This window comes from Pseudophryne corroboree, chromosome 2 (genome assembly GCF_028390025.1).
Source record: "Pseudophryne corroboree isolate aPseCor3 chromosome 2, aPseCor3.hap2, whole genome shotgun sequence".
In the NCBI taxonomy this organism is placed as follows: Eukaryota; Metazoa; Chordata; class Amphibia; order Anura; family Myobatrachidae; genus Pseudophryne; species Pseudophryne corroboree.
Genome location: NC_086445.1, coordinates 1,013,391,032 through 1,013,416,432, shown reverse-complemented (window position 1 = coordinate 1,013,416,432; position 25,401 = coordinate 1,013,391,032). Strand labels below are relative to the sequence as shown.

Here is a 25,401-nt window from a genome sequence, read left to right as displayed (position 1 = left end):
GACAGATGGTCTGCCAGATAATTGTATAGTTGGTTCTATGTATCTGGGAGACTTTATTACTAGTGCACCTCATGACTGAAGTTTCACATTACTTATTTATTGTATGTTACTACTTACAGGTGCGAGCGTCGTGTAGTATTAGGAGACACAATGTGAATCACATACTGCATTCATGTCTTTGGTTAGATAATAGATACAAAGCATTCTCAAAAAAAAAATAAAAAAAAATAAAGATGTGCAGGCTTGAATTTACTTGGTTTTTATTGCAAGTTCAGATTTATCCCGATTTCTTTTATTGGCTATCCTAAACACGTGACATACGAGAGCCAATAAGATGCCATTTTTAGAGCCCGTTAAATTCGGGTATATCCAAACCCGCACATCTCTACTAAAAAAAAAAAAGTGTAACCAAAATCTGCTCCCAATCTGTATTTACCCGAATACATAATCATCTGGATATGTAAAAGTACGTGTGATTTCATTAATTGCATGTAATTAGAATTGCCTGTGTTGAAGATGATGTTCAGTGAAGTATAGTTAATGCAGCGTACATGGCCTAGTGCTTACTTATCACAGGGAAATTTAGCTCTTTTTAGATAATTTTTTAGAAGCAGTTAAACTTTGAACAAAAGCTGATGACAGGAAATTCCCACTTAAACGACATTTTCATATACTGACCATGGATAAAAATAAGGGATACACAAGCAAAATTTAGAGCTATGGACCTTATCTATGTTTGTGCTCCATCAAACCCATAATTAGCACTACATGCTCCCACTACCACTGCACTCTATACTCTACCTGTGCTTTTGGGGTTAAAACACCATTTAACCCCTGGAACACTTGAATTAAAGCAGCAGCCTCTGGAATAGCATTCCTTAGAACTTATCCCGGGAAATCCGCAATCTTCACGCTCTGTGATGTCCACACTACATTGCTGTTTATCTGGATGGAGCAGAGCACACATCAGAACATAGGAAATATTACAATGCATGAGAAGAAAGTTGGGAGCTCTATTGCAAGTACTCTAATGATGCTCTACACACAGATATTACTGAAAGACATGAACAATCTCGTTCATTAATGAATGAGAGATCATTCATATCTTTCAGTGTGGAGGCAGCAATGATAAACGGGTGTGGTTTGTTTTATCGCCAGTATCTAGGTCGACAATGTTTAGGTCGACCACTTTAGGTCGACAGGGTTTCTAGGTCGACATGTGCTAGGTCGACAGGTCTAAAGGTCGACATGAGGAAATTTTATTTTTTTGGTGTCGTTTTCTTCGTAGAGTGACCGGGATCCCAAATTAGTGCACCGCATCCCCTCGCATGGCTCGCCATGCTTCGGGCATGGTGCCTTCGCTCGGCACACTTTACCGTTCCAATCGTAGTCCACGTGGATTGTTAAGTATGAAAAAATAAAAAAAAAGGTGAAAAAAACTCATGTCGACCTTTAGACCTGTCGACCTAGCACATGTCAACCTAGAAACCCTGTCGACCTTCCATCCATGTCGACCTAGTGACTGTCGACCTAAACATTGTCGACCTAGACACTGTCGATCTTCAGACCGGATCCCATGATGAACAGCCCTGTGCTCGTTCATTGTTTGTGCCCCATCGCTTGTGCATGCAGGCCAATATGAACCATATCATCCATATTTGCATGCACTGCAATGGAGCTGGGTGATTGGGTGGGGTTGGAGGGGTTAAGAAACTTCTCCCCCTGTTGCCAGGTCACCCGTCTGCCGTATCAGCAGTTGGGCAAGTCGGCGGCGGGTCGCGGTGTGTTTAGGGCCATTAAGCCTCGACAGTGCCAAATACATAATTGGCAACATTGCAAATATGTCCCAGATACATAGGAAACACTGTTATTCCAAGACTGCCCCTGGAAATGAACATCAGTTGGCAACTATGCATGAGTGGGTGGTGCTTGCTCTATATGCCCACCCATTTGTGTGACATCACAAAAGAAAGCGCATAACTGACAGGTAAGCTGGGCATACACTACAATCATCTGGCAGACCATCTGTCTGGTTTGAATAAAATTCTGGTAATGTATCAACTAATTGGACACTGTCTTTTCAACCTCGATAACTATGTTAAGATGTAGTGTATGTATTTTTCCCAAACACTGGAAAAATTGAGAACATTCCTCAGACACATCAGTTAAACCTGATATTCAACCATTTTTGTCCATTTTCCAGTGTTCGGGAGAAAATGGCCGATTGTGATTTGCTCTTATACATTACCAGTTATTAATTCCAACCTGCCAAATTGGACAGATGGTCTCCTAGATAATTGTATAGTTCAGTGGTTCTCATACAGTCCTCAGGACCCCACACAGTTCATGTTTTCCAGGTCACCTAGCAGGTGCAGAGGTGTATTCGTTACTCACTGGCCCATTTAAAAGATCTCCAGATGGAGCTAATTAATTCACTAGTGGCCCTCTCAGGAGACCCGCAACACATGTAGTGTGTGGGTCCTGAGGACAGAGTTTCAGAACCTGTGGTATAGTTATAGTATATATCTAGTTTAGTGATGGATCTATGTATCTGTATTGCTAGTGCTTCTCATGACTGAACGCGCCCATAACTTATTATTGGTGACTAACATCCCTTTTGACACTACTAAACCAGCATCTAACCTTCTTGCCCTCTCTTCCTCCTTTGGCCTCTCTCAATGTACCTCTACCCCCACTCACCATCTTGGCCACTCCCTTGACCTAGTCTTTACCCACCAGCGTGATCCTTCTGACTTCTCCAGCTCTACTTTCCCCCTCTGACCACTACCTACTCTTTTAGACACTCATCTCCACACTTCCTGACCCACCTTCACCTGACAATCTCTTTACACCGCTGTTCCCCTCGATACACCTATCCACCATGGCCTGCCCCAACCAGGTGGCCACCTATTGTAACTCCACCCTCACTTCTGCACTTGATTCTGTTGCTCCCATCTCCTCTGTTACCCTCAGTCATTCTAAACCCCAACCCTGGCACTCCAAACTGACCAATTACTCAAAAAAAAAAAAAAAAAAAAAAAAAAAAAAAATGCTCTTGCACTGCTGAGCACCTCTGGAGGAAATCTCGCTCTGGCAGACTACCTTCATTTCAAGGTTTTCATTTCCTATAGCTCTGCACTCTCCCTTGCCAAGCACTCCTCTCTTCAGTTCTCCAATACTTTCAACACTCATTCGTGCCCCCCCCCCTTCTCTCACTGTCCCTCACTGCCACCGACTTTGCCTCAGTTTTTGAGAAGGAAGCAACCTGATGCAAAATCCTCTCATATCCCCTTATAAGCCCCCCTCCCCACTATTGTCCCTCCTCCCCCACCTACAGACTAAAATACTCTCCCTATCCTCCCCCCTCTAATCTCCTCTCCTCCTCGTCTCCACTTGGACAAAACTGAACTCATCTTTCCCCCACCCATAGTCTCCATCCCCCCAATATTTCTATCCCTGTTGACAACATAATCTGCCCCATCCCAACTACACTGCCTGTGCATCACTTGACTCCTCTCCTTCATCCCCCACATCTAATCGTTGGCTCCATCCTGTTTATTCCAGCTACACATCATCACTCGCATCAGGCCATTCCTCTCCCAGAGTGCGACTAAATGTATTACCCCCTCACTTGTCCTCACAGCTTGACTATTGCAACTTTCTCCTCACTGGCCTCCTACTCTCCCATCTTTGTTGAACAGGTAAGTTTCAGTGCCTGTTTGAAGCTTTTCAAGGTCGGGGAGACTAAGATCAAGGGAGCTTGTTCCAATGAAGAATGGCAGCACGTGGAAATCTTGTATTCACTCATGGGATGTAGTGACCAAGGCACTGTAGGTGAGAGGCGATGGTCATTGGCTGACCAGAGTGGGTATGTGGGAGTATGTAGGGAGAGGAAGTTGGAGATGTATGGTGCAGTGGAATTAGAGGGCCTTGTATATCAGGGTGAGGTGTTTGAAGAGTACCCTTCTGCATAACCCAGTCTTAAGACCACTCATCCACATGCCTTGGCCATCTCTGCCTCGCTTACTGCCTGACACCAGGCCACCTTCCGCTTGCTTGTACCTCATGTCACTCGTCTCCCTCTTTCCCTAGATTGTAAGCTCCTTGGAGCAGGGCCTCTCCCCTCCTGTTCTAACAGCCCTCTTCTCCTGCACTTCAATTATAGCCCTTTCCTACTCAGTGACTGTCTATACAGCATTTCTTCCTGCTCACGAGTGTTCATCTCTTCCAATGACTGCCCTCCCCCAGTAGTAGGCTGATCTCTGCTTCCTGACATCTCAGCTGTATTATGTACTGAGAACTGTGGTGCCAATTGCTACCTGTACTGTTTTTAGTTTTCTGTGATGGCAATTTCTATTTACCCCGTATTATTCTAATGTGTTCATGTATTGCACTGTGAAACAATTACTACTATTACTACTTAGAGGTGTGAGCATCATGTAGTACTAGACAATGTGTATCACATACTGTATTGAGTCTAGTGCCCAGTGATTAGATACAAAGCATTCTCAAAAGAAATTTGAGACGTGCATTTGAATATACTCTGTTCTTAATGCGAGTTCAGATTTATTCTGATTTCTTATTGGCTATTCTAAACACGTGACAGAGAGCCAATAAGATACCTTTTTTAGAGCCAGTTAAATTCAGGTAAATCCAAACCCGCACATCTCCTGAATGTAGTGATCAAAATCTGCTCCCAATCTATTTACCCTGATGCATAAACATCTGGGTATGTGAAAGTATGTGCAATTTTATTGCTTGTAATTGGTATGGTCCATGTTGAAGATGTTGTTCCGTGAAGTATAGTTAATGCAGAGTACATGGACTAGTGCTTACTTATCACAAGGCAATTTAGCTCCTTTTTATAGATCATTCGGGTTCAGCTGTGTTAAAATCAAAGCATAATTTTTTAGAAGTAGTTAAAACAATTAAACAAACTTTGAACAGCTGATGACAGGAAATTTCCACTTAAACAATGAAATTCTCTTATATACTGTCTGACCATGACCAAGAATAAGGGATACACAAGCAAAACTTAAAGCAATGGGCATTAGTCATGTTTATGCATCATCAAATCTGTAATCTATAGCACTACATACTCTCACTCTACCACTGCACTCTATACTCTACCTGTGCTTTTGGGGTAAAAACACCATTTAACCCCAGGAACACTTGAATTAAAGCAGCAGCCTCTGGAATAGCATTCCTTAGCGCTTATCCCGGGAAATCCGCAATCTTCACGCTCTGTGATGTCCACACTACATTGCTGTTTATCTGGATGGAGCAAAAGCCTCAGCATACAGTATCAGGATATAGGAAATATTACAATGCATGACAAGACAGTTGGGAACTCTACTGCAAGTACTCTAACCCTTGACCGTGCCAAACACATAATTGCCAACATTGTAAACATGTCCCAGATACATAGAAAACACTCTGTAATGTTGATGAATCTGACTTGTCACATGTAAATACTTTCCCAAATATCTTACCACAGAAAAAATCCATTAAGAATCGCTCTCAATGTTCAGAAAAAGGAATTGTGGAGTTGGGATGCAGTAAAGATTCCAGCTGTTGGGATTCCTGCAGTAGAATTGCCAACAGCTGGTAATCCATTTGTAGGTATAGCAGATCTGATAGGTTTAGAAAATTGGGGGGGGGGTTAGTTGTCAGCCGTGTTAGGGTTAGGTTGTGGGAAGGTGGGGATTGGGTTAGGCACCACTGTGGGAGGTTAGGTGTTAAGCACTATGGGGGGATGGTTAGGATTAGGCTACACAGAAGGAGACATTAGGTTTTAGGCACCACCGATGGAATGTTAGTGTCAGGCACTAATAGGGAAGGTTAGGGTTAGGCTGTGGAAAGGGATGGTTAGTATTAGGGTATAGAGGAGAGAAGGGAACAGTCAACTCCCCACTGTCAGGATTTACACTATCAGGATGCCAGCAATGGTATTCTGACTGCTGGCATCCCATCAGCTGGGATATCATACTGAATACATGGAGTTGGTCAATTTTTTTTTAATTTTTTTTTAAACTAGGGATAAAGGAAGGAAAAATTTTCCAGATACTTTCCTTTATACCCGAGATTACCCCCTGGAACTTCACATCAGTTGGCAACTATGCATGAGCAGACAGTGCTTTCTCTCTCTGCCTGCCCATTTGTGTGATGTCATACAAGAAATCATAACGGACAGTTATCCTGGGCATACACTACACAATTATCTGGCAGGCTATCCAATCTAGATAGTTGGAATGAAAGTCTGGTAATGTATAACAGCAAATGTCCATTAACCATCTGCTCTCAAATACTGGAAAATGTACAAAAATTATACAATAGAAACTATTTAAACCCAAAATTTTACCAATTTTGGTAAATTACCATTTTTGGACATTTCAGTGTTTGGGAGTAAATGGTTGATTGCCATTTGCTCTCAGACTACCAGATTTCCATTCCAACCAGCCAGCGTTGGACAGATGGGCTGCCAGATAATTACATAGTGTATACTAGAGCTGTAACTATACTTTTTGGTGCCCTGTAGCAGAGAGAAATGGCAGCCCCCCCATTTTTCCAATAGGGACATAAGGCACATGCCTCGTGGGGAAGGGGCATGAAAAGATTGATCCCAGGACATACATACATCTCCCTTTCTGCACTAATTGTACTAGGGTAGGGATCTTTCAATTTCATCAATAGTGAAATTGGCGCCTTGGGGGATGTTAACACTCGGCTATGAGTTCATATTTGGGGGGTGGGGGGATTCATTTTTAACCGATGTAATTGGCCTGTATATAGCAGTTGTGTTCCAATTGTTATTTCTATTGTATTTTGTGGTTAATAATGTTAACTTGTGAGCATATGTTTTTAAAGTTATGTTCTAATGTTGTAGATATACCCCTGATGAAGTCTATGTGAGAGACGAAACGCATTGGGTTGTCAGGCTTGTGATGTGACCACCATTCTACAATCTTAGAAGGAGGATTTCATGAAAGAAGATCTGTACACTGGCTCTTATGTGGACCACCACTGGATGTTAGCGGTGGATGAAAAGTTTTACAAACACTTATATCATTACAGTTTCAGAATGTTTTTTATAAATTTTAATACATTTGTATATAGGAACCTACTCATTGCTTTTTTAAAGCACATATATGATCATTGTGCAACTATTGTATAATTAGGGGTTTTATAACAACCCCAAGACACACCTTTTATTAAATAACACATTTTAATAAACTGACATTCGGGATTCAAACCTATAACCTGCTGAATTTTATTCAGTCGCCCTATTTCCTTGAGCTATTTTATCCTGCATAAAATATATGAACACTATGAAGCTACTGGTGCTTTGTAAAATAATCAGTATTGTAAATGAGAAGATCTATGTAGTAAGCAGCCACGCACTACATAAATCTGCTTAGCCACAAAGATGATTTTTTTTTCACAAAGTACATGGTAAGCTTCAAATAGTTAGAATTCGCTAGTTTACAATTATCTACTTTCTATGCAAGGGCAAATAGCTCAATGAATAGATTATCTGACTGCAATGCCACAGGCAACGGGTTTGAATCCATGACAGTGACTGAATAACAAAATTCTTAAGTTGTTTGTGAATGTTGTATAAGTATTAGTGACAGAATAGGTCAGGGTAAGAGACAGGGGCGGTCAGGGGATGCTGGACTTCCAAAAAAAAAAAAAGAAGGGGGAAGCTGCATGTGAAAGTAATAGATAATTGTAAAGTGTAGTCAACAGCACCCCCTACCCTGCAGCGCTATGTGCTGTGCCCCCACTGCACACACACACCTACTTACAGCCCTGGTGCACACTCAGCTTTACTGATGGATCTATGCACCAGGAAGGCTTTATCACCCATGTACATCATGACTGAAGACTACAATTATTTATTATATGTTCCCATTTAAGTTATTATATTTGTTTGTGCAATCTAGCTGTTTGGAACTGAAATCTGCTAATATCTGGGTGTAAATGACAATCAACTATTTGCTCCTAAAGTCCAAAAAACATACAATAAATAAAAAAATAAAACACTGTAGTTCAGATAAATTAGCTGAATTAAACAATCTGAATGACCATTTTTGTTTTTCCCCAGTGTTTGGGAGCAAATTGTCAAATGTAATTTCCTGCTACATATTACCAAATTTTGTTTCAACTAGAAAAGATTGGACAGAATCTAAGTGTGTATCCAGCTTAAGAGGTGTGAGCATCATAACTATAATGACTTGTGAGTAATTATACAGCAGCTCCGTACCTTGTGACTTGGAGAAGAAACACCAGTTAACCCCAGGAATGCTGGAGTCAAAGCAACAATTCCTCCTCTTACATTCTGCAGCACTTATTGTGGGGTAGCCGCAATCCCTTCTGTTGTACGGTTCTACGTTACAGTGATTGTCAATTGCTGTTGATGCAGTAAGGAAACATCCAGACGTTACAGCAGCTTAATGTTTGTTTGTTTTTTAAAGGGGCAATTTAGCTCCTTTGGTCAACTGATCATTTGGGTTCAGCAGTGTTAAATCACAAAGTATCATTTTTTTAGGAACAGTTAAACTGTGGAGCGTTTATAACAAGAAATTTCCACTTAAACAATGGCATTTTCTTATGTACTGTCTGGCCATGGCTAATAAGGGATACACAAGATAAACTCAGAAACTGTATGGGGATAATTCAGGTTTGTGTAGCATTGAATCTGTAATCCATAGCACTACATGCTCCCACTCTACCACTGCACTCTATACTCTACCTATGTTGTTGGGGTAAAAACACCATTTAACCCCGGGAACACTTGAATTAAAGCAGCAGCCTCTGAAATGGCATTCGTCAGCGCTTATCCCGGGATAACCACAATCGTCACGGTCTTCGGTATCCACACTACATTGCCGTTTACCTGGATGGAGCAGAGCACACATCAAGACATAGGAAATATTACAATGCATGACAAGAAAGTTGGGAGCTCTATTGCAAGTACTGTAACCCTTGACAGTTATAAATACATAATTGGCAACATTGCAAACATCTCCCAGATATGTAGAAAATACTGTTACCCGAGATTGCCCTCTGGAAATAACCATCAGTTGGCAACAATGCATGAGTGGGCGGTGATTGCTCTCTATATACCCGCCCATTTGTGTAACATAAAAGAAAGAGCATTACTGAGAGTTAAGCTGGGCATACATTATACAATTATCTGGTAGACCATCTGTTCAATATGTCAGGTTGGAATGAAAATCTGGTCATGTATCCACTATTTTTCCTATACACTACAATAATGGAGAAAAATGGTCAGACAAGTTGGTTAAACCAAATATTTAACCTATTTGTTTAAACAGCTATTTTTGTCCATTTTCCAGTTTTTGGGAGTAAATGGTTGAATGTGATTTGCTCTTAGATTACCAGATATTCTTTCCAACCAGCCAGATTGGACAGATGGTCTGCCAGATAATTGTATAGTGCAGTGGTTCTCAAACGGTCCTCAGGACCCCACACAGTTCATGTTTTCCAGATCACTTAGCAGGTGCACAGGTATATTCATTACTCACCGACCTATTTTATAAGATCCATAGATGGAGCTAATTATTTCACTAGCAATCCTGTGAGGAGATCTGGAAAACATGTAATGTGTGGGGTCCCGAGGACAGAGTTTGAGAACCTGTGGAATAGTTATATCTAGATTGATAGTTCCATGTACCTGGAAGTCTTAATTACTAGTGTACCTCATGTCTGAAGGCTCCCATCACTTATTTATTGTATGTTACTACTTAGAGGAGAGCGTCATGTGGTATGAGACAATGTGCATCACATACTGCATTAACATCTCTAGTTCCCAGTTAATAGATACGATGAATCCTCAAAAAGTTAGAGATGTGCGCATTCAAATTTACTCGTTTATTAATGCCAAAATAAACACAAGATCAGATTTATCTTATTGGCCATCCTAAACACGCGACATCTGAGAGCCAATGAGACGCCATTTCTAGAGCCAAATAAATTCAGGTAAATCAAAACCCGCACATCTCTACTAAAAATGGTGATCAAAATCTGCTCCCCATCTGATTTTACCACAATCATAGCCAGCCATAGCTACAGTCAAGCTAAGTAATTGCCTAGGGCATTTGGAATGCCAATGGGCATTCACGCCTGCTTAGAGCCAGTGGACAGTGTAGAGCCCACAGCCAGTGATGTGAACGATTGCTGTGGGGCTGTAAGCAGGGAGAGCAGTGTGGTCAGGGCGAGGAGAGATCGGGTCCCCTCCTCTTAGGCGACAGCTACTGCAGGACAGAACCACCCCCTTCTTCCTCTCTGCCAATGCTATCTCCTGTCCACAGGACTAGGCCAGCCCCCTTTAGCCTGCCCTCTTCTCCACTATCTCGCTCTCTTGTCAACATTACTAAGCCAGCACCCCTTCAGCCCTATGCGGGTCTGCTCTCATTTCAAAGGACCAAACTCTGCATTCTTCCCATCCTTTATGCCCCTCTACCCTGCTGTGTCCTGGCCAGAGGAGCAGGACCTGGACCCCTTCTTTCCCTCAGCCAGCCCATTCCCCAATTCTTCTCTACCCTTCTCTGGTCTGGATAGAGTATCAGGCCCCACCCCTTTTACCCCCTCAGCAAGTTCCCACTTCCCTTCTCCCTGATCTGATCCAGCTGGAGGACCAAGCCCTGCCCCCCCTTATTCCACACAGCCAGCCCTGCCCCCACTTCCCTTCTAAACTGCTCTGACCCAGCCAGAAGATCAGGCCACGCCCCATTCTTCCCCTCAATCAGTTCCCTATCTCCTCTACCAAGTGCTTTACCAGACTGAGGACAAAGCATCTCTCCCTTCTTCCCAACATTAAGCCCTTACACTTTCCCTCTACCTTGCTCTGTCCCAGCCAAAGAGGCTCAGGCCCTGCCCTCTACTTCCCTCAGCCAGCCCCCACTTGCCCTCCACCTAACGCTTTCCCGGCCATGGGACCAAGCCTCACCCCCTTTTTCCACTTCTCGTTTGCTCTACCGAGCTCTCCGAGTCCCTGCCTCCTCCTACCACCACTCTACAATGTTGCAGTGTCGCCCTTGAAGCTCCAGTGTACAGAGAGGACTTCATTATGGTAAGTTCATGTTGGCACAAGGATGTGATAAATGTTATTGTTGGGAATATAGTGCAGTCATGTAGTGTGGCATACGGGGGCATTTAGTGTAGTGATATAGTGCTTAGTATAAGGGGTATTTAGTGTAGTGATTTGGTTTGGCATGTAGGGGGAAGGACGTTCTGTGGTGTTTTAGGGGTCTATTTACTAAGCCTTGATCTGAGATAAATTGGATGGAGATAAAGTCCCAGCCAATCCGGTTCTAACTATCATGTTACAGTCAGTGTTTAAAAAAATGGCAGTTAAGAGCCGATTGCCTGGTACTTTATCTCCAGCCAAGGCTTAGTAAATAGACCCCTTAGTGCAGCATAGACGGCGGATGTAGTGTAAAGATGTACAGCAACATATAGGGGCCAGGTATTGTAGCGATTTAGAGCCTCATACTAGTGTACTGATTGCAGTGTAAAGTGGGTATGTAGTGTAGGGATTTAATGCAGTGTGAAGGGTTAGTGAGGTTGTGCAGCATATAGGGGAGATGTAGTGCAGTCATGTGATGTGTAGTGGGGATGTGAGGAACATGTTGCTGTTGGGAGGGGATATCAGGGAGACACTGGAGGCATTTGGGACACACAAGGGAGGAAGCATTTGGAGAAAGCTCTGCTGTGGATTGGGCACGTGCACAGATATCAACCTGTTAAGTGCCTTGTATTTATCTAGTGGGTAGGTGGAGAATATATTTTTGCACCTGGGTCCATCAGGTACTACTTTGGGCTAGCTACCACAATCAGAGCTCAGCTGGGAGCTGGCAGCAGCGGGACCTTACAAGCCAGTACTCCTAGAGCAGTTAAGCGAGGGCAGGGAGGAGCATTAATAAAAGGCCACGGGGGAGGGCTGCTGCGCATGACCAACAGCAGCTCATCCTCCCATGAGCCATTGTCACTTTCTCTGCCAAGTCTCCCTGCAGCGATGGCGCCATCCAACCTTACACCCCCAACCCACAATGTGCACTAGCATTACTAATGTGGGGCATTACCAAGTGGTATTATGTGCATAATATCATTACTAATGTGGGGCATATGTGCAAGGGCATTAATGTGGCATTATGTGTATAAGGGGCACCAATACTGTGGCATAAAATGTATAATGGGCACTACTCTGGTGTAATGAGAATAAGGAGTGATACGGTGTGGTATAATGTCAACAAGAAGCATCACGGTGGGTACTACTGTGAGGTGTATTGTGAATAAGGGACACTATAGTGCTATATGTGAACATTCTAGTGTATGCCTATTCCCAACAAGAACACACCAATTTTTGGCCTGTGTACCTGTAGCATGCACGGTTCCAATTTCTATATGGGATAACCAATGCTCTTGCTGGCATAGTACACCAAAATGAGGAAAGTTAGGGGTGATGGATGTTGCTGTGATCTGTGCTGCTGTGTTATTGGTGCTTTGCTGGGAAAGGGGTGCTGGGTCAGAGGTGGAAATAGCAGCAGTGCTAGGGAGCACCAGCCAAAATCTTGCCTAGGGCATCAAATTGGTTAGGGCTGGCTCTGACCCAGATGCATCTGGGTATGTAAAAGTACGTGTGATTTCATTACTTGCATGTAATTAGAATTGCCGGAGTTGAAGATGTTGATCGGTGATGTATAGTTCATAGAGCGTACATGGCCTAGTGCTTACTTATCAATTGGCAATTTAGCTCCTTTGGTCAATGGATCATTTGGGTTCATCCGTGTTAAAAATCACACGGATGAACCCAAAAAACCCAAACTTAAATTTTTTAGTTACAGTTGAACAAACTTTGGACATCAGCTGATAACAGGAAATTTCCACGTAGACAATGACATTTTCCCATACTGTCTGGCCATGGCTAAGAATAAAGTATACACAAGCAAAGCTCTTAGAACTACTGTATGGACCTCATGTTTGTGAACAATCAAAGCGATCATCAACATCATTACATGCTCCCACTCTACCACTGCACTCTATACTCTACCTGTGCTTTTGGGGTAAAAACACCATTTATCACCAAGAACACTTGAATTGAAGCAGCAGCCTCTGGAATAGCATTCCTTAGCACTTATCCCGGGATAACCGCAATCTTCACGCTCTGTGATGTCCACACTACATTGCGGTTTATCTGGATGGAGCAGAGCACACATCAGGACAATAGGAAATATTACAATGCATGACAAGAAAGTTGGGAGCTCTACTGCAAATGCTCTAATCCTTGGCAGTGCCAGATACGGTCTATTGCATTTTGCCAGTGCTTTGGACCCCGGCACCAGGATCCTGAACGCCAGCAGGGTGAGTGCAAAAGAGCCCCTTGCAGGGTCACTGCACAGGCCATGATGCGGGCACAGTGGCATGCCACGCTATTTATTCACCCTCCAGTGGTGTCGTGGACACCCCAAAAGGGAGAATAATTGTCAGTATGCCGGCTGTCAGTATCCCGGTGATGGTATGATGAGCGCTGGAATTGACAATAAGTAGGTCCACATAGTTTCTATGTGGACAGGGACTATAGGTCAGCATGTACTAAGTCAACATAACAAAAGTTCGACATTAATTTAATGGTTTCTGGTGTTTTCTTTGTAGAGTGGATCGCTTCCATCGCCATGCTTCGGGCAAGGTGGCTCGCTCCACTACTGCGGCACTGGTCACCGTTCCCATTTGTAGCCCACGTGGATCAAAGTATGAAGAAGTTCAAAAATGATTAAAGTGAAAAACTCATGTCAACCTTTCGTCATGTTGATCTAGTACATATCGATCTAGTGTCCCTGTCAACCTAGAAACCATGTTGACCTACTTACTGCCGACCTATAGTGGTCATCCTAGACAGTGGCGACCTAAACACCGGATCCAGTTATATCTGCCCCCCTGCAGTGCACATGGTTTTCCCATTAGATAACAAATTTGCTGCTGCGATCAGATGGGAATTACTCCCATTACTGGCAACATTGCAAACGTGTCCCAGATACATGGAAAACTCTAATGCTTGATGAATGTGACAAATGATATATTCTCACATGTAAATACTTTTCCATCTCTCTCACCACAGAGAAGAACACTGTAGCGGGCCCCACACACTGCAACCATTTTGCATGATTTCATACAGTTTTAACCTTTTCGGGCTGATATATACAGATGGATCGACGGTTATCTTGACCAGTTTTCTGCGCCTAGTCACAACATTACTTATTAGCATAAACCAGGCATGTCCAAACTGTGGCCCTCCAGCTGTTGTTAAACTACATATCCCAGCATGCCCTGACACAGTTTTGCCTTCAGAGAATGCTAAAACTGTATCAGAGCATGCTGGGATGTGTAGTTTCTCAACAGCTGGAGGGCCGCAGTTTGGACATGCCTGGCATAAACCCTTCATCTATTCTCAACTGCAATACAATACAGAGAATACAGCAGGGGATTAAATCATTACAGCAGGGGATTAACAGAGTGGTCAGTCGCAGTTAATCCTATTAACAGTCAAGATAAATGTGGATACATCTGTATTATGAAAAGTGTCAGATCGTATGCGTTTCACATCCAATCCGATGCACGGTCCGGTGAGCATCGGATCGGAACCCCTAGGTGGTTGGTGCTGCACGAATGATACCAGAATTTGATGGAAAATGTGTTTTTTGTGCATGTGATGTATCACAGGGAAGTGTGACTGGCATTCTCAGGACACTCCCAGCCCTCTAATTCAGCCCAGATACATTTTATGGTACAATTGTATTCCATATGACAGATTTACAACCTTTTACAACTTGCAGCACACTGAACAAGATTTAAATATCACCAAGGCACACTCAAATATAATGGTGATGCATGGTGCAGCTGTGCGTCGTAGAATGTCATGCTGCAGCTTCTCAATAGGTAACACCTGAGCCACATCGGAGAAAACCAGAAGAGCCCAACACTGACCGGCCCCAAAATTAGAACTGGCTCTGCTACCACTAAACCCAACAGTACTGATCGTTCCAGGGCCGCAGTAGCAGCAAGACACTGACAGGCCTGACTCTGCTTCTATGGCGGCACACCTGGAGACTGCTCAGGGCACACTAGTGTGCCACAGCACAGTGGTTGAAAAACACTGCCATACAGATACATCACATGCGATTTATAGCGGCTTCAATCGCATGTGATACAGCTTACGCAAAAATAGCACAATAGGGATTTTTGTCATTTACCGTAAAATCTCTGATTCCATCTGGGGGACGCTGCGCTGTTACTTGTGGGTTAGAGTGTGGATGGGAGTTTGGCACAGAACCTATCAAAACTAACTCCTCCCCCCTCTAACCCCTCCCACCTCCAGCCTACCACCAGATCACCTCAGTTAACGTTTAGCAAAGCCAGAGATAGGATAGAACCTAACCAAGGAAACCAGACAAAAGTACGGGAGGGATCGCAGCGTCCCCCAGATGGAATCAGAGAAAGATTTTACGGTAAGTAACATAGGGGCAGATGTAATAACCTGGAGAAGGCATAATGAAGTGATAAACCAGTGATATGTGCAAGGTGATAAAGGCACCAGCCAATCAGCTCCTAACTGTTAATTTACATATTGGAACTGATTGGCTGGTGCCTGTATCACCTTGCACATATCACTGGTTTATCACTTCCTTACGCCTTCTCCAGGTTAATACATCTGCCCCAGTAATCCCCATTTCTCTTTCATCCATCTGGGGGACGCTGCGTTGTTACTTGTGGGATTTCCCAAAGCAAGCTAATTAGAGGAGGGAGACATGGACGGCATAGCCGTCTGTAAAATCTGACGCCCAACAGAGGCAGACTCCAAACCAAAAGTATGAAAACAGAAAAACTTTGTGAAGGTATGCATGGAAGACCAGGTTGCCGCTCGACATAACTGCTCGATGGACACTCCACCATGCACAGTCCAAGAGGCCCCAACAGCTCTAGTCGAATGAGCCCTCAAAGAATCAGGAACAGGTAATGCAGAGGAAACATAAGCTTGCCAAATAGCAGAAGTAACCCAGCACGTCACTGTATTGTTAGAGGCCAGACAGCCACGCTTGGGGGCAGCAAACAATCAATAAGGTATCTGTACGTCGAATAGATTCTGTACGGGACAAATATATGCGTAATGCTCTAACATCCAAGGAGGCCAGATGGCAATCCCCTCCAGAAGATTCTGGAACAAACGCTGGAAGAACAATGTCCTGATTCATATGGAAAGCAGACACAACCTTAGGCAGAAAGGAAGGCTTTGTACGTAAAACCACTCTATTGTCGTGAAAAACCAACAAAGGCGGCCTGCAAGAAAGTGCTGCTAAATGAGAAACACGCCTAGCTGAGGCAATGGCCAAGAGAAAAACCACTTTAAGAGTAAGAAAGCGTAACTCAGAATTTAATGGTTCAAACGGAGGCTTCTGGAGAGCCTGAAGAACCAGATTTAAATCCCACGGTGGAACCGGAGGTACAAAAGGTGAGGTTGAATCCTGAGTACACCCTGAAAGAAGGTCTGAACTTCCGGAATGACAGCCAATCTTTTTTGAAAAAGTACAGACAGTGCTGAAACCTGTCCCTTAAGGGAAGACAAAACGAAGTCCCTTAGTCAGACCCTCCTGGAGAAAAGATAGCAGACGAGGTAACTGGAAGAGGTGTGGGGACAACCCACGCCTTTCACACCAAGCAATGTAAATATGCCATACCCTGTGATAAATACGAGAAGTGACAGGCTTCCTAGCCTGAAGCATAGTTTTTACCACTGGACGAGATAACCCTTTAGCTCTTAAAATGTTGGTTTCAAGAACCAAGCCGTCAAAGCCAGACGATCTAAACCCTGATGGTGACAAGGACCCTGTAAGAGGAGATCGGGTCATAGAGGAAGATGGAACGGTTCCCCGACCACCATGCTGCAAAGAAGTGTACCACTGACATCGAGGCCAGTCTGGTGCTACAAGAATGATTGATAGACCTTCTCTGCGGATGCGTTGAAGACGCGGTATCAAGGAAATTGGACGGAACACATATCCGAGACGAAATTGCCACGGGGCTGTCAATGCATCGATTAGCATTGCTTGAGGGTCCTGAGTGTGAGAGCCGTACTGAGGTAACTTTCGGTTCAGGTGGGATGCCATGAGATCGATGTTGGGTGTTCCCACTGAGACACCAGGGTCAGAAAGACTTCTTGATGAAGTTCCCATTCCCCCGGATGTATCGTGTGGCGGCTTAAGAAATCTGCTTCCCAGCTGTCTACCCCTGGAATGTGAATTGCGGATATGGTCGGAATCCACTTCTCTTCTCACTGCAGAATATGTGAGACTTCCTACATGGCTCTCCAACTGCAAGTTCCTCCCTGCTTGTTTATGTAAGCTACTGCTGTTGCGTTGTCTGATTGAATGCATACTGGGTGACCCCTGACACTGTCCTGTTTCTGATCCAGAGAGTACCGAATTGCTCTTAACTCTAAAATGTTGATTGGTAACTGCGATTCCTGAACGCTCCAGAGACCCTGGAGATGTTGAGACTGAAACACCGCCCCCCAACCGGTGAGGCTGGCATCCTGGTGACCATCATCCAATCCCATACTGTGAATGGTGCTCCCTTGGTTAGATTTGGACTGTGAAGCCATCAAAGTAGAGACTGTCGAGTCTGAACAGACAGTCGGCATAATTGCAAGTCCAGATGCGGACCCATCTGATTCCAAGAGCCCAGAATCTGTGACTGAAGGGCACGAGCATGAAATCTGGTATATGGTACCGCCTCGAACATTGCTACCATTTTGCCCAACACCTGCATACATCTGAGAACCGACACCCTCGGCAATTGCAACAGAGCGAATCCTGGACCAGAGATCCTGAATCTTGTCCTGAGGTAGAAAAACACTGCCTCCTTGTTTCGAACAGTAGACCTAGAAACACTGTCTCCTGAGAGGGAGTCAGGGAAGATTTTTGGAAATTCACAATCCATCCGAAGGACTGCAGAGTGGTCGTGGTGCGTTGTAGGTGCACTTGAAGTTCCGGCGAGGAAGCTTTTAGAAGTAGATCGTCCAGGTAAGGAGTAATGTTGATTCCTTGACCTCTGAGGACCGCCACCACGAGACACAATATTTTTGTAAATACTCGAGGGGCCGTTGAAGACCGAAAGGAAGAGCCTGAAACTGGAAATGCCAGGACCCTAGTGCGAACCTCAGATATGGATGACCTGACCAAATTAGAACGAAGAGATAAGCGTCCTTTATGTCGAGAGATGCCAAATACTCCTCTGGTTCCATAGCTGCGATGATTGAACGAATCGTTTCCATTTTGAACTTCTGGACAGAATGGCAAGGATTCAGGCACTTTAGATTTAAAATGGGTTGAAATTAACCGTCCGGTTTGTTTACCAGAAAAAGACTTGAGTAAAACCCTTGACCGTGTTGAGCTCTGGGAACTGAACGAATTACTCAGTGTTTGAAAAGTGTGGAAGTAGCCCGAATTATTGCTTGTCGTCTGGAGGGATCGCTCGGAAGAGGAGTGATGAAGAAACTGTTTGGAACAGGTTCTTCGAGATCCAAAATGTAACCTCGGGTTAGGACTCCAGTCACCCACTGATCCGGATGCGACAGGAGCCACACCTCTTTGAACTGTAGTAACCGCTCTCCCACCACCAAGGATCCCTCCAGCGGAGTCCTCGCGTCATGCTGCAGGTTTGTCGGCAAGTTTGACTGCCGCTCTGCGAGGTGCCTGTGTGCCCCTACCACGGTACAAGCCTCTACGTGGAAATCTTGAAAAGGCTCGAAAGGACTGGAAACTGCCCCTCCAAGTATGGAAGGACTGAAACTTAGTGGTTCTTGACTTCTGAGGAGCAACTGGAAGAAATGGACTCTTACCACCTGTAGTATCAGAGATAATCTTTTTAAGCTCTGAACCAAAAAGAGGAACTCCCCTTCAAATGGAACCGCTGTCAATGTCTGTTTTGAATCAGTCAGTGTTCCAAACATGAAGCCATAGCGCACGCCTCGCTGTAACTGCCTGAGCAGATACCCGTGACTGTAGTGAGAGAGTCTAGCAAGGCTTCATCAACAAAGGTGACAGCCTCTGAGATCTGTTCAGCCAGCTTAATAGCCTCTGATGGGTCATCCGACTGCATGCCAGATACCACCTGGGCCAACCAGTCATGAACGGCTTTAAGGATCCAGGCACCAGCAAGTATTGGGCGCAGAGAAATACCTGATAAAGCAAAAATGGATTTAAGAATAGCTTCAATCTTCCGATCTGTTGAATCCTTTAATGTCACCGATTGTACCGAAGGAATTACCGTAGCCTTCGGCAAATGAGAAATAGGAGCATGCACTTTCAGAGCAGTTTCCCAGAATTTTGTGTCTTCATCTGCAAAAGGATACAAAAATTTTAATTTCTTAGAAGCCTGAAATCGTGAATCTGGCTTAAGCCAAGGTTCCTTCAAAATGTCTGTGAAATGAGTATAAGATGGAAAGACTATTACATGTCTTTTCTGACGCGTGAAGAAACCTGACGAAGTCTCCGCCAAATCCTGAATATTAAGAGTCTGAAGGATGGCCTCAATCAATAATCTGACACCTGAACTTGTAGATAATTCCTCTTCTTCCCAGGCGGAAGCATCCTCCACTCCGACTCCAGTTTACCTTCCTCCAGAGGAGCGGATACCGGATCTAAGTCCTCTCCTGGGAAGGTGATAGAGGGCAATGGATGCCGTCTTTTAGCGGCCGCTGAACTTGAAGCTGTCTCAATCTTGTTAATAGACTGTGCTAAGTCTGCAATACTTTTTCCCATATTCCTTGCCCAAGGTGGCTCCATAGCCAACTGACCAGAATCCACACCTGACTGGGATTGACTTAAATCAGCAATAGCGTCAGCCATGTTCCTGGCCCATAGAGGGACTGACTGATCTGCTGATACACTAGGCTGCTCTACTGTAGGTGTCACGGAACATGCCGTGCAGAGCGAACCAGGATCCGTTCCTCAGGCACAAAACTATAAACTGAGGGGATCTGGTGGTAGGCTGAAGATGGGAGTGGTAGAGGGGGGAGGAGTTAGTTTTGATAGGATCTGTGCCAAACTCACATCCACACAATCTAACCCAGAAGTAACAGCACAGCGTCCCCCAGATGGATGAAAGAGAAAGTACCAAATCATATGGAAACACTCCCAGGAAGGTCTTGGGGGGAGTTCAAGGGAAATCGCATAAAATTTCAGCCTCAGACATATCGATAGTGTATGGGGCCCTTAAGAATTGCACCCAATATTCAGAAAGAGGGGCATTGTTGTGGCATTGGGATGTTTTCCAGTGTTTGGGAGCAAATGGTCAAATGTCATTTATTCCCACATATTACCAGATTTTTGTTTCACCTACAAAAAAATGGACAAATAATCTGTAAGTGTGTATCCAGGTTAAGAGGTGTGAGCGTCATATAACTATAATGACTTGTGAGTAACTATACAGCAGCTCCGTACCTTGTGACTTGGAGAAGAAACACCAGTTAACCCCGGGAATGCTGGAGTCGAAGCAACAATTCCTCTCCTTACATTCTGCAGCACTTATTGTGGGGTAGCCGCAATCCCTTCTGCTGTACGGTTCCACGTTACATTGTTTGTCACTTCCTGTTGATGCAATAAGGAAACAACCAATGGTTACATCAGCTTAAGGTTTCTTTTTAATAAAATGGTACAATTGAGCTAAATTGCCCTGTGATTTACCTACTTTGGTCAACTGATCATTTGGGTTCAGCTGTGTTAAATTCAGAGTATAATTATTTTAGGAACAGTTCAAACAGTTGAACAGCTGATAACAGGAAGTTTCCACATAAACAATGGCTTTTTTATATACTGTGACCATGGCTAAGAATAAGGAATACACAAACTCTTATGAGCCCTACACACTGGCAGATATCACCTAATGATATGAAAGAGTTCTCATTCATTAATGAATGAGAACATTCACATCATTCAGTGTGGAGGCAGCAACGATGAATGATGCACAGCCCCATGCTTGTTCATCGTTGGTGCCCCGTCGCTTACGCATGCGAGCAAATATGGAAAATCTTGTCCATATTAGCATGCACTGCTATGAAGCTGGGTGACGGGGGAGATAAGAAACTTCACTCCACCCAGCTGCCGGGTCGCCCGCCAGCCATATCGGCCATCAGGCATCTCGCCAGCACACCACCATATGTGTAGGGCCCTTTAGAGCTATGGGTCAAATTCATGTTTGTGGACCATCAAATCTGTAATCAATAGCATTACATGCTCCCACTCTACCACTGCACTCTATACTCTACCTGTGCTTTTGGGGTAAAAACACCATTTAACCCCGGGAACACTTTCATTAAAGCAGCAGCCTCTGGAATAGCATTCCTTATCACTTATCCCGGGAAATCCGCAATCTTCACGCTCTGTGATGTCCACACTACATTGCCGTTTATCTGGATGGAGCAGAGCACACATCAGGACAATAGGAAATATTACAATGCATGACAAGAAAGTTGGAAGCTCTACTGTAAGTACTGTAACCCTTGACCGTGCCAAATACATAATTGGAAACATTGCAAACATGTCCCAGATACATAGAAAACACCTACCTGAGATTGTCCTCTGGAAATTAACATCAGTAGGTAACTATGCATGAGTGGGCGGTGCTTGCTTTCTGTATGCCCACCCATTTGTGTGACATAAAAAAAAAAAATAGCATAACTGACAGTTAAGCTTGGCATACACTACAATTATCTGGCAGATCATCCATCCAATTTGTCTGGTTGGAATGAAAATCTGTTAATATATCAACTATTTTACTTAAACACTGGAAAATGGAGAAAAGTTGTCAGACAAGTCAGTTTAAACAAATATTCAACCAATTTCTTTAAACAACTATTTTTGTCCATTTTCCTGTGTTTGGGTGGAAATGGTTGATTGTGATTTGTTCTCATACATTACCAGATATTCATTCCAACCAGTTTGGACAGATTGTCCTCCATATAATTGTATAGTGCAGTGGTTCTCAAACTATCCTCAGAACCCAACATAGTTCACATTTTGCAGATCACCTGGTATGTGCACATGTGTATTCATTACTCACCGACACAGTTTAAAAGATCCACCAATGGCATTAATTTCACGAGTGATTATGTGGGGAGATCTGGAAAACGTGTAATGTGTGGTTTGAAAACCTGTGGAATAGTGTATATCTAGTTCACCGGTGGATCTATGTACCTGGAAGGCTTTAAATTATTACTAGTGTACCTCATGACTGAAGGCTTCCATCACTTATTTATTGTATATTACTACTTAGAGGTGAGTGTCATGTAGTATTGTGAGACACAATGTGTATCACATACTGTATTAATGTCTCTAGTTCCCAGTGAATAGATATTAAGCATTCTCAAAAAGTTAGAAATGTGCGGGTTCGAATTTACTCTGTTCTTAAAGACTAAATTAATGAGAGTTCAGATCTATTCAGATTTTTCTTATTTGCTATCCTAAACATGTGACATCTGGGGGCCAATAAGAAGCCATTTTTAGAGCCAGGTAAGTTTGGGTAAATCCAAACCCGCACATCTCTACCAAAAATAGGGATCAAAATCTGCTCCCAATCCGTGTTTATCCTGATGCATAATCATCTGGGTATGTAGAAGTGTGTGTGATCTCATTACTTGCATGTGATTAGAATTGCCTGTGTTGAAGATGTTGTTCAATGAAGTATAGTTCATGGAGCGTACATGGCCTCTGAGGTGTAGCGTGGAGACATGACACCCGGGAGCAGGGTCATGTCACAACACAGATACACATTTATACAAACACTCACAATAATACACATTATTTCTCACCAAAAGGGCAGCAGCAGAGCTTCTCCACATTCTAGCCTGAGGGGCGGAGCTTCTATGCGATTGACCTCCGTGGGTAGAAGGAAAGGACTGAGGAAAGGTAAGGGGTTGCTGCCATACTGCCTGTATGTTTCCCATTACCAAATGCAGATACCAGACAGCCAGGAAGGTTCTTTTAAACATGGAACATGCAGGCAGAGCACCCATTCCCCCTCTTCCAGTCATCTCCTACCCCGAGATCCCGACTCCCAGCTCTGTTACAGAGACAGCGCCTTCTGTCCCCAGCGGCACCTGGAGATCCAGCTCCACTCGTTCCACCCTCACTACACCCCTGCATGTCCTAGTGCTTACTTATCACAGGGCAATTTAGTTCCTTTGGTCAACTGATCATTTGGGTTCAGCTGTGTTAAAATCAAAGTAATTGAAGGAGCAGAAAAACATTTGAACAGCTGATAACAGGAAATTTCCACTTACACAACATTTACTTATATACTGTGACCATAGCTAAGAATAAGGGATACACAAGATAAACTCTTAGAGCTACTGTATGGGCATAATTCATGTGTGTTTCCCATCAAATCTGTAACCAATAGCACTACATGCTACCACTCTACCACTGCACTCTATACTCTACCTGTGCTTTTGGGGTAAAAACACCATTTAACCCCGGGAACACTTGAATTAAAGCAGCAGCCTCTGGAATAGCATTCCTTAGCACTTATCCCAGGAAATCCACAATCTTCACGCTCTGTGATGTCCACACTACATTGCTGTTTATCTGGATGGAGCAGAGCACACATCAGGACAATAGGAAATATTACAATGCATGACAACAAAGTTGGGAGATCTACTGCAAGTACTCTAACCCTTGGCAGTGCCAGATACGGTCTACTGCATTTTGCCAGTGCTTGGGATCCCTGCACCAGGATCCTGAACGCCGGCAGGCAGCGGGTTGAGTGCAAAAGAGCCCCTTGCGGGGTCACTGCACTGGCCATGATGCGGGCACAGTGGCATGCCACGCTATTTATTCTCCCTCCAGTGGTTTCCTGGACATCCCAAGAGGGAGAATAGTTGTCAGTATGCCGGCTGTCAGGATACCGGCGTTGGTATGATGAGCGCCGGGATCTCAACAGCCGGCATTTTAAATGCCTCCCGCCAAATGCACAGGGCCTAATTCAGATCTGATTGCAGCAAAACCATGTGCAGTGCAGGTGGGGCAGATGTAACATGTGCAGAGAGTTAGATTTGGGTGGGGTGTGTTCAAACTAAAATCTAAATTGTAGTGTAAAAATAAAGCAGCCAGTATTTACCCTGCACAGAAACAAAATAACCCACCCAAATCTAACTCTCTGCACATGTTACATTGGGTGTGGTATGCTAGATAGGCTAGACTTGGGTCGTCAGTAAATAGGTCAACATGGTTTCTAGGTGGACAGGGACTCTAGTCAACATACCAAAAGGTCGACATGAGTTTAATTGTTTTTGGTGGTGTTTTCTTCGTAGAGTGACCAGGAACCCCAATTAGTGCACCGTGTCCCCTCGCATTGCTCGCCATGCTACAGGCAAGGTGCCTCGCTCTGCTAACGCTCCGCACAGGTTACCGTTCCCAAATGTAGTCCACGTGGATCACAAAGTATAAAAAAAAATGTAAAAAATTACAAAACAAAGATGAAAAAAAACTCATGTCGACCTATTGTCATGTCAGCCTAGAAACCATATTGACCTACTTACGGTTGACCAATAGTGGTCATCCTAAACAGTGCCGTCCCAAGTCTCGTCATCCTAAACACCGGATCCAGTTATATCTGCCCCCCCCCCCTGCAGTGCACATGGTTTTTCCCATTAGATAACAAATTTGCTGCTGCGATCAGATGGAATTACTCCCATTACTGGCAACATTGCAAACGTGTCCCAGATACATAGAAAACACTAATGTTTGATGAATGTGACCAAATGATATACAGTATTCTCACATGTAAATACTTTTCCATAGCTTTTACCACAGAGAAGAAGAACACTGTAAAGGGCCCCACACACACTACAATGATTTTGCATGATTTCATACTATTTCAACCTTTTTCAGGACGATATATATTATGAAAATTGTCAGATCATATGTTTCACATCCAATCCGATGCGTGGTCCCATGAGCATCGGATCAGAGCCACTAGGTGGTTGGTGCTGCACTAATATCAGAATTGGATAGAAAATGTGTTTTTGTGCATGTGATATATCGCATACAATGCATCAGAGAAGTGTGACTGGTATTCTCAGGACACTCCCAGCCCCCCTAGCCCTCTAATTCAACTCGGATATATCTTATGGTACAATTGTATACCATACGATATATCACATGCGTTATATAGCGGCTTCATCAGTCGCATGCGATACATCTTATGCAAAAATAGCACCAAATCATATGGAATCACTCCCGGGAAGGTCCTAGGGGAGTTCAAGGGAAATTGCATCAGATTTCAGCCTCAGACATATCGTCATAGTGTATAGAGCCCAGAATT

General features: G+C 43.9%; 1 protein-coding gene across 50 annotated transcripts in view; it reads right to left on the bottom strand.

Annotated features, from left to right (window-relative positions):
• The window catches only part of LOC135050271 (uncharacterized), a 466,297-nt gene that overhangs the window by 309,192 nt on the left and 131,704 nt on the right, over nt 1–25,401 (bottom strand). For 43 of the 50 annotated variants that reach the window (XM_063956613.1, XM_063956631.1, XM_063956611.1 and 40 more), the window contains 8 exons: nt 23,520–23,663; nt 21,347–21,490; nt 20,523–20,669; nt 13,079–13,222; nt 8,756–8,899; nt 8,267–8,413; nt 5,131–5,274; nt 802–945 (listed from right to left, as the gene is read on the bottom strand). In XM_063956613.1, coding sequence (XP_063812683.1) covers nt 802–945; nt 5,131–5,274; nt 8,267–8,413; nt 8,756–8,899; nt 13,079–13,222; nt 20,523–20,669; nt 21,347–21,490; nt 23,520–23,663 — 1,158 coding nt within the window. The remainder of the gene's footprint in view (nt 1–801; nt 946–5,130; nt 5,275–8,266; nt 8,414–8,755; nt 8,900–13,078; nt 13,223–20,522; nt 20,670–21,346; nt 21,491–23,519; nt 23,664–25,401) is intronic. The other 7 variants (XM_063956621.1, XM_063956618.1, XM_063956615.1 and 4 more) reach the window with 7 other exon arrangements.